Here is a 10,211-nt window from a genome sequence, read left to right as displayed (position 1 = left end):
TTCTGTCACAAGGATGTGCTGACTGTATGCTAATAAATTGTGTAATTTCAGTCCACCTAGTAACATTCATTCCTGTAGCAGCATATGGCTTGATCTGGCCAGCGGGGTAGCAAAGCACTTGATTACACCTTAAGTCTTACCAATTTAACTAAACTAGCATTAAAAAGGTAATCGTATGTTTATTTAAACCTGAGCTTTTATGTAAACTAGACCTCCAGTCTTTTCAGTGTAAATATACAGAGAAACTTTTGAAGCTGATCTTAGAGAGATTTCTCCAGAATTTCTCAGCAGAGATACACCTATTTGTGCCTAAGTGAGCCTTCTGGATAGCAAAATGTAGCTCTTGTTACACTGAAGAGGCTGTAATTTTGATTCATTTGGGTGTAGCCTTGAGATACCTTGAGGAACTAGTCTTAGCTGGGGTACCATAGGATCCAAAAAACCCCACCATAAAGGTATGCTTAAACTATGTTTTCTTAGGATCTTTCACGTTCTAAAGAGCATCACTTCATGATAAAGACAGCTTGCTGGCAGGTCAGTAGTCAAAATATTTAGGGCTTTATAAGTCACAGAAGTTCGTAAAACTTTACCTGCAAACAAAACCTGGAACACTCTTCAGAGGACAAGAACAGTAATTTCTACATGGAGCACCACAAAATGGATAGCTATTATTTTAAATATTGTTTAAATTAAATTAAAATTAAATTAAATTTCAATTAAAGTTGATGCTTTAAAATAGTTTTCAGGATCATTTACAGCAGGAGCGCATTTCCATTTTGGAGTTGGCCAAACTATAAGTCGTGGCAAAAGCAGTCCCCTTGCCCACATTAAATTCAGCTCAGTGTCACCTCTTATTTTCTTCTCTAAAAGCACTCTGCTTCTGTATAGCTCTTTGAACATGTGCAAATAAAGCCCAGTTTCCAAATCTGGGTGTTAAAATTATTTTTTCTAAGCTCATTTTCTCACATCCACAGTTTTTGACAACCAAGTATTTATTCACTACATTTGCAACAGTTGACTAGAAAACCATAAAAAAAATCAAAGTATAAATGTACACATTACATTAAAGTGCATTAATAAGAAACAAAAAGTCATCTTACTTGCACAAAACTGAAGTGTACTCCCATAATCCTAAAGATAAGTGTGGCAGAAAGACATTGACACACATACACAAGTCAGTACTTACCGCTGTCACATGTAAGAGTTTGCATTCTCCTGAAAGCCATCTATGATTGCCTACCAAACTAAAGCTTTTCTTTGGGATGTAAAAACGGTGCATACATGAGTGTATTTTGGTTTTAATTTTGAAGCTTGATTGCGTGGTTAGGGGAATGATTTAATTTCTTTTTAGAGAATGATTTTACATTGTCTAACACGTTTGTTTGGATGGGATTTAGTATTAACAAGCACAAGATCTGTCCAGGCCTTCACACCATACCTTCATACCATTTCAAGTCCCAACTTTAGGGAACTAGCTGCTTTAGCACCAGGTACTGCTGAAGACTTGCTGTAATGTATTTAAGGACTGGAGAAAAATAAAATCTAGAGATTGTGATTTTAAACAGATAGCTGCATCACTTTAGGATTTTTAGTTCTGCTGAGATCTTCTAGACTCCAAATAGCTACAAGATATTTTATTTAGAAATTTTAAAAAGCGAACTTACCTTAGTAGAGGAAGAAGAAGAAAATAGTTTTAACTCTACATTGCTCATTGTCTAGTAAACAGGCAGACTGCCTCTACCCTACTCTACGGGGTATTTTGCATGTTTGATATATATAGATTGATACATACATATATAAAAATATATATATGCACACACATATACACTTCTTTATATATTCTCTGTGTGTTACAGGCATTTATACACACACCCTCTCCTTGCAATAAGAAATTAAGGACCTAAGATCCATTACATGATCAAACATACAATATTTTAACCATAAATCCTATAGTACACAATTTATAGAATGTATGAAGATCTGAAAAGCTTTAAAAATTATGCTAGCCTGTACACTAAAAACTTCATTAGTTTCAAAGAAATAATCTATGAAAACTATCTTTCAGCTGTTTTATAGTATTATACTTGGATTTTTTGCACTTGCATTTTTCACTTGTTTCCCTCACAGACTTCTTAAATAGATTCATGAACTATGTGTCTAAAGAAATTGCATTTGTTCCAATAATGTATGATGCAAGAGCAAATTACAGGGTTGACTTTGAGATGCTTGGCAATTCAGTTGTATAATTACCTGCCTTCCCTTTTCCTTTTTCTTCCCTTTTTTCAAATCACAAAATTTTAACCAAGTGAAGGTTGAACAAAGGTCCATCCACGTAGATGTTGCATGGAAGTGTTCTGCTTGTGTCACAAGGCAGTTAGTGTCTCTTTAGCAATGCTTTATGACTCCAACCTGCATGTCCTCAAAATATATAAAAGAGCACATCTCACAAACTGCTCTTAAGGGGAGCTTGGTGTTGAAATTAAAGAAGTACTGTAGCAAAATACCTGGAGGGGTTTAAAAGCAATTCCTTGTGAATTTACAATAAGCAGTGTTAAATTAATAAGGAGCCAGGCTAGTTGTGCCAAGAGAAAGGGTTCCAATACAGTCCTCTCCTTCTATACGTAGCTGGTGTTCTAAAACGGTGCTGGGAACCTAAGAACTCACTGCTTGGGGTTGTTGGGCGTTTTTAACATCTTTGGTTAGGAAGGAGAGAGGTCTGTAAAACAGGAGCTCAACGTAAAGCCTCTGTGGCCATAGGAGCAGTTGGGTACGTGCCTCAGCACAGCGTAGCATACTGGCCTGCAGTTGTCCAGGCTAGGGATCTGGCATGCATGGAGGTTTCCTTCCCATCACTATAATCACTTTCTTTCCAAGGAAATAAAGACAGCTGAGCAGAAAGACTGGAGGGCTAGCACACACCTGGATGTCACCCATGAACGGGACAGAATGGAAGTAGGGAGCTTAACTGGCTCCAGAACTCAGTATTGTCGAGCCTGCCAGTTTTGATATTGCTGAGAGATCTGCATTAGGAGTTTCTCATCTCTGCATTGATGCTTCTTGTAAATAATGAAAACAGTATAAGATTTTATAGCCTGTGTTAAACTGCTTAGCAAATTAAATTCCAATCTTTATTTCTCACAGTCAATAAAAGTCTTGTGATTTGACCTCTCTCATGCAGTAAGCATCTCCTGCTCTCACAAATACTGCAATCCATTGGTAGGTCTGTGTTGAAAATAGCACAAGAGCACTGGCAGTCCTACTCAGAGTAGTTTGTTTTTGAGTCAAAGAAAAGAACTTGTATAGGCCAACGAGGCACTTTCTGTGAACACGAGACTTACTTTAGAAATTATTTGTGGTGTCTTGTTGAAGTATGTTTTGTTTGCCTTAATAACTTCCTCTTCTGCCCTAATCACATAAAATTGTACTGTAACACTTCTTGTTTCCAGCTTAACCATAAAGATGTTACATACGGAAAATAAAACACAGTCTGGAAAGTCAGTATGATAAGCACAAATTTTCGAGATGTCTAGATGTACAGAAACTTAGAATTGTGCCAAAACCTGAGGTCAAAGGAATAACCATTTATTTCTGTGATAACAGTATAGCATTATCTAGCAAAGAAATCTGGTGATCAAAAACCACAGTAAGACAAAAATGGCTATTTGAGAATCTGAATTCACCTTTGGGAAGGTTTCTAGTTTTTGCTTTTTGAAACAGAAGAGGGAACTCCCAATATGAAAGCTGTATCAGGCCTTCATGTATCACCTGAAGCAGCCTCCAGGGATATCGTAAACTGATCTGAACGATTCCATTTTCCTCTTGCCCTTTCATGTGTTGGCCTTCTGGAGCTAGCAGTGTTGTGTTCCCAGTACTGACACAGTCTTCAGCAAAGTGGAGCTAACATCGGTGACTAAGTTCTTATAACTAGGACATACCAGCACAATTCCTGCCTCTAAATTAATAAAAAGTTTTAAAGTAACGCACTATATGCGATATAAAAATAAAGTTTATTCAGTGCAGCATCCATGTCTTTTTAAAATCACTCCAAAAAAACAATCATGGTCCTAACTTTTCAATTTATGTGCAAGGTTGTCCTAACAATGCAAAACCATTTTGAAGAAACTACCAGAATGGAAGCTGATATCCAAGATAGTTCCATTAGGGAATGGTTCCTGGGTTTGGCACTTTGTTGGATTTACTGTATGTTTTTGTTAAAATGGTTGAGTATGAAACAACTAATGATGTTATTTTTAAAAGGGATACAGGGGTTTAAGGGATTAGGTCTTAGTTTTCAGTTATTAAGCGGAACAGTTTTGGCACCTGAAAGCCAATATTCCTTTGCTACCAACAAGAAATCTAAATCTGTTACAATTAGTCTGTTTGGAAGATTCTTACTGCAGTCACAAAGCCTAGAGAGCCTTTTATAAATGTACCTGAAAGGTGGGTTGCAGTAGCATGATTTTGTATAAAAATTACATTTCTTGAATGTGTTTGGGTGGAAAAAAAAAAGTATATAGAATGCCTGCCTTTTACCTTCCTTTTCTATTCAGTGTCCTCACAATACATCTTTTTCCTTTCCGTGTTTCTTCAAATGTGCTGTCACTGCTTTGTCTGATCTGTTTCTGTTTCTTCTCCTTCCCCCATACCAGTGTCAGAGAACATTTAAAGACTGGCCAGAGACTCCCTGTTCTGTTTGTGCAATGAGTAGCAGAGCCAACCCCTTTCTTGATTGGTCCTAAAGCACTGCTGTCATAAATATGATCAACAATTCTGTCATGCTTCCTTAACCAGCAAGAACAGCACCTTGAACTTCCATAGATTAAGCAAAAGGATAGGGAAGTGAGGTAAATAAAAAAAACAAAAAAAAACCAAAAAAAAAAACCAAAAAACCCCCACACAAACCCCAAAACAAATCTGAACATGTTAAGACCTTCTTATGTTGCTAACATTGCATTTTAAAGATGGCTAACGTGTTTCAAAATAGTCCAGTCCCTTCCCTGACTCTACCCACTCTAATTTATAGGTCATCTGGGAACTTACACTGTTTCTTTTATACACAAAATGGACGCTCTTTCAGAAGATTCTACTAAACCTAATACCCATCTTCTCCATATTACTTGTAATATTTTTCAGTGCTGCAGGGAAACTGTACTGGAAACCATGTATGTAAACATAGGCTAAATTTGTTTGCTTACAGCCTGTCAGGAGCGATTCTACTGATTTTCTTTTCTTTTAGTACTACCTCAGAATACCACGTCTGTGATCTGCTAAGGACAGTAGCTGTAATGTGCCTTTCCACATACAGTATTTCCAGATGATAATTACAAACATTACAGGTCTAGACAAAACTCAGAAATACATTTACATAAATCAAACTAACAGATATTATCAAAATTAAATTAGGGCTGAGCCAATTAATCTAAAAATCTAAAAAAGTAAGAAATTCAAAAACCTAATGGAGACCTTTAAGTTCCTGAGATTTTTCTCCATCTCAAGCTCTTTCCCCCTCACAAAGAATACAGAAAGGGAAATTATATTTAGCTGCACAACACAGCGACTTCACCAATATTGTCTGAAAACATACATATAATTTCACTTTTCTTAAAATAGATTCATCCTATATCTTTTCCAAGTGAGCAGTTTCTGGTGATGCATAGCAAGACTCTACTTGTGTTTATAAAAGCTTTTTAGTTTACATAAAAAGTATAACCACAATGCTCCACCTTTTACTGATAAAGCTAATTTTCCGATAAAAGGTTGTCTAGCTAATCAGCTTCCAGAGAGACCTGATGAGCTGACTGGCCTCCAGTTAATAAAGCAGATGGCCCAGCCCTAAACTAGCTGTATTTCTAAAATAAATAGTGTTGAAAATCTTTCTTTTCTAAATGCTTTGTTGGTTTTCTGTCATGCTCACACACATGTTTCTGGGTTAGTTACAACTTCGCCATTTTTTTCAGGCTCTTCTTTCAGAAACTGCTCCACTTCAATAGAGTCCACCTTGGCGTCTTCAGGAGTTTTGTCTTCAGATTTGTTTAATTCCTCTCTTTCTGCTGCTTCTTCTTTTGTTTGTGGTTCTTCTGATTTTTTCTTAATGCAGAAGAAATTTCCCAAGGCCAATACAAGTGCTGAGGTGGTAACTTCAATTCCAGCAATAATAAAAACAAACATATACCTCCCTGTTGCATCCAAGAGTTTTCCTGAAAAAGACAACATTCCAGGTAATTAACAAAAGTTACTATCTTGCAATGAATTTTTTTCTGCTTTTTTTAAACATTTAAATTACTCCTGTCTAGAAGTACCATGACTATCTAAGCAAGTTTTTTGAAATAACATTTTAACAAGTTTGTAACAAAATATTTCTCAATTATTTCAATTCAGTTTAACATTCACTGACATTACATGACATCCTGAAACACATACTCCCCTGCACACACAGAGCCATGCAATTCAACTGGAATAAAACCAGCTTAGCCTTCATATGCAAGAGATGACAAGTGCCATGTGTTTCAGATCAAAATGTGTGCATCCATGGCTGGGATTTGTATCATCAGCTTCCTCTCACTCGCAATCTCATATCCTTTCCTACAGGGGCAGTGCACTGTCTGCTTAAAACACAAATCTTATTTAGTAGTTGGTCTGGAGTAATTGACTGAGTCTGTTGCTTTAGTCAAGTTAAATTTTCACATGACTTGGTGGAGGTGAAAGAACAGGAGGGAGGATGTGAAGGAAGTGCCTCTCCAAATGTGAAGATCAGAGGAAGTAGTGCATAGTACTGTTTTTTTCCATGAGGGATTCTGTCACAATAAAGATACTTGATGCTTTTTAGTGTCGGGTTTAAACAGTAAACATCTTGCGGCAGTGAACGGGTGGGTGGGTGATTTGGTTTTTTTTAGTTGAGGGTCTGTAAAATTTATGTTCTTTGATTAGTAATTAATTTGCAATTTTTAATTCAAATGAATGAATTTGAATATTTTGTAATGTCTCCTTATTCTTGGGGACTAAATCAGTCCAGTTTTATAGTCCTCCTTGTACGATTTTTTTTTTCCTCCTCCTTCTGATGTTTTCTTTCTTCCTCCAAATCTACCATGGGTATAGAGAAGCTATCCTAGTACTTTCCAAAGAAAATTGACAGCTTCCATATTCTGAATCCCAACTCCAAAGAGGTCTGAACTTCACAAAAGTTATTCACTGTGTGTGTGAAACTAATCTCATACAATATTAGCCATGTATTAATAAGAGGTCTAGTGTAGGCTTTCAGTGGAGAAAGAGCAGCATCTCCAGCTGGCAATTCAAGCAATCCTGAAATAGATCCAAGAAGGAAAAGATTCATCCCACCCTGTCTTGGACTATCTCAGATTGTAACTGCAGAATGTCACTGAAGCATGTGCAATGCTAGCACAATATGCACTTAACAAGTGATTTATGTTGTCTTTTTTCTCTGCTCCCTTATCATACAATTTGTGTAAATGGATGCAATGCACATGGTTTTGAATTCTGAACTAAGTGGAATACTTACCTGCTGATGGTGGACCGATTAGAACAGCCATAGCTTCTGCCAGGAGCACTAAACCGATAGCACTGGAAAACTTCTGAGTACCAACAATAGCCATGAGAACTTCAAACTGAAGAGCACCTACCATTCCATAAGAAATGCCAAAGAAAATGCAAAAGACCACCAAGCCACCATAATCAACAGACATAGAACCCATGAGATCTGTAAAGCCATTGAAAATCATAGCAAAACTGAAGAGGTAGACACAGCGTGGTCTAACCCATTTAAGACCAGCTACCATTCCACAAATAGGTCGAGCAAAGATATCAATGAATCCCAGAATAGTCAGAAGAAAAGCTGCTTTGGTGTCTTGATACCCTAAATCCTTGGCATAACTCACAACAAAAACGGGGGGAACAAAGAGGCCAAGCACCATGATAGATGCTGCTAGCGTGTAGATTACAAAACCACCATCTTTAAACACACTGAAATCCAGAAGTTTTTTCTTCACTTTCTTCTCAGCTGGTTCTTTGGTAGCTTCAGACCTTTTGGGTGGCTCCAAAGGTCTCATTAATGCTCCACATACACAGCAATTGAGCAGCATCCCACCCAGTATAAGGAATCCTCCTCTCCAGCCATACTCATGTTGTAGTATCTGTCCCAACGGTGAGAGAGCACAAAGAAACACTGGACTCCCAGCAGCTGATAGCCCATTGGCTAAAGGCCGGCGTTTGTCAAAGTAACGGTTTAACATGATGAGTGAAGGCTGAAAGTTTAGTGCCAGACCCAAACCTGTAAAAGAGGGTACATAAAAAATAATACTGGCCTACAATATCACTATTTAAAAAATTCTGATTCATGACTTAAGAGAGTTTTATTTCAAATGGACAAAAGATTTCTCAGATAACGTTGTTAAAAGCATTCCATCTCTCTTAATATTCTTGTACTCTATGGTTACACTTCACTGATTACAGCAGTGGCTATTAAACATACCAGAAAAACTAACATTCATAAAAAATTAAATGACAGTGTGATTCCACATTTCTCTGTCATCTTTATAAAAGCCCATGTGCATGATCCTGATGATTTAGGTATTTGTCACTTATACCAAACTTCAGCCTAAAGCGAAGACATTAGCTAACTCATTTTCAACCATGCAGACTACTTACCAGTAATCACACCTGCAGTTAGATAGATCTGAACGATGCTTGTGCAGAAGGAGGCTATCACCATCCCCACTGAGGCAAAAAGGCCACCCACCAGCATGACAGGGCGACAGCCAAAGCGATTGACACATACACTACAGAGCGGACCTAGGCAAGAAGAGCAAGTTACAGTTGCTAAGATAAACCAATTTTTGCAATTGATTTTATGTCAATTTGCATTTCTTCTTTGGTGGACTTGGCAGTGTTGGGTTTACGGTTGGAGTCAATGATCTTAAAGGTCTTTTCCAACTTAAATGATTCTATGACTCCTTCCATACTTTGTCCATACTGTCAGGCCAATCCGGAAGAGTGTTCTTTCCTCTGTAGTCAAATACTTAGTCTTTTTCATCCTCAGAGCGCCATGCCATTTTTCTTTTTCATCGTCTTTAGTAGCTGAGTTACAGAAATTTAATTTTATATGCAATCTGAATGTGCTTAAATAACTTTTCGTTTTATGTGATTAATAGTAACTCTTTGGAATGCCTTACTTGCACACAAGTAATGATATGCAATCATGATTCATGCTGTAAATGGCTGTATTACAAACATCATTCTATGATGCAATACTGTTTCAAAACCAGAGAACTACCTACCTGTTCCATAAAGCATGGCCAACAGAATGGAGGAAATCCATGCAGTGTCACTATATCCAACGCCAAATTCCCGGATAAGTTCTTTAAAGAAGACACTAACTGCCTTAGGAAAGGCATAGGAGAATCCTGTGATGATAAAACAGCCAAAAAGGACAGCCCAGCCCCAGCCTCCATCAGGGGCTTTAACACCAGATGGACCATCATCCGCTACTACAGCTCCCATGACGAAGCTCAAGAATTTTCCCTAAGAAACAAAAAGCAATTACAGTCTATAGACATTGGGACAATTATCTAACCAAAATAATCTAAACAAAACAGGTAGAAATTGTACTACAGTTAAAGTTACAAATAAGATAAGGAACTATTTTTAAATCAAATCTTGAAGATACAGTGCAATTTTAACTATTCCTTGTTTGAGTTTAGTCCTTATGAAGCCTGCAAAAAATACATAAAAGTGAGATGCACACAGTTGAGTTTTAAATGAACGTCTCCTCGCAGCTGTCAAAGTCAAACCCGGATTTCAGCCAGACCACTGTTTCATAGAAAAACTGAAGCCATTACAGCAGTTCAGGGGTGTATTTGACCTTCACAAATATGTAATAATTACTGCATTAAAACCTGCAGGATTTTTCTTACAAGACCTTGTTACATGAAGCTCTTGAACTATTCAGTTAGGACACCTGGATGCAAAATCCTAATGCATCACAGGTATTCCGTGCAACAGTGGACAAAGCACCCAGGCTTTCTGTTCCCTACTGAGGACAGCAATACAGGCCTGATGCACCAATGTCTTGAAAAGATCCCTTTGAGCTTCTGATAAGCTATCAGTTTTCACGCATCAAGTAAGTACATAAGCTAAACTGCAATGAAAATCTGCACAGGCAGTTTTTGTGAATGATGGGAGTTAGTAACTGTAGCAAT

At 37.4% G+C, this 10,211-nt stretch overlaps 1 protein-coding gene across 1 annotated transcript; it reads right to left on the bottom strand.

Annotated features, from left to right (window-relative positions):
* Positions 1-5,204: 5,204 nt before the first annotated feature.
* On the bottom strand, positions 5,205-9,533 carry SLC16A3 (solute carrier family 16 (monocarboxylate transporter), member 3). Its single transcript, XM_009695335.1, has 4 exons — positions 9,291-9,533; positions 8,662-8,805; positions 7,517-8,284; positions 5,205-6,197 (listed from the first exon to the last, which is right to left on the bottom strand). The coding sequence occupies exons 1-4, from the start codon at positions 9,511-9,513 to the stop codon at positions 5,911-5,913; spliced, it is 1,422 nt and encodes a 473-aa protein (XP_009693637.1). The 5' UTR covers positions 9,514-9,533; the 3' UTR covers positions 5,205-5,910.
* Between the last annotated feature and the right edge of the window lie 678 nt (positions 9,534-10,211).

Source organism: Cariama cristata, unplaced genomic scaffold, assembly GCF_000690535.1.
Source record: "Cariama cristata isolate BGI_N322 unplaced genomic scaffold, ASM69053v1 scaffold30922, whole genome shotgun sequence".
Lineage (NCBI taxonomy): Eukaryota > Metazoa > Chordata > Aves > Cariamiformes > Cariamidae > Cariama > Cariama cristata.
The sequence above is the reverse complement of the archived record's forward strand: the minus strand, read 5'-3'. Positions and strand labels throughout refer to the sequence as shown.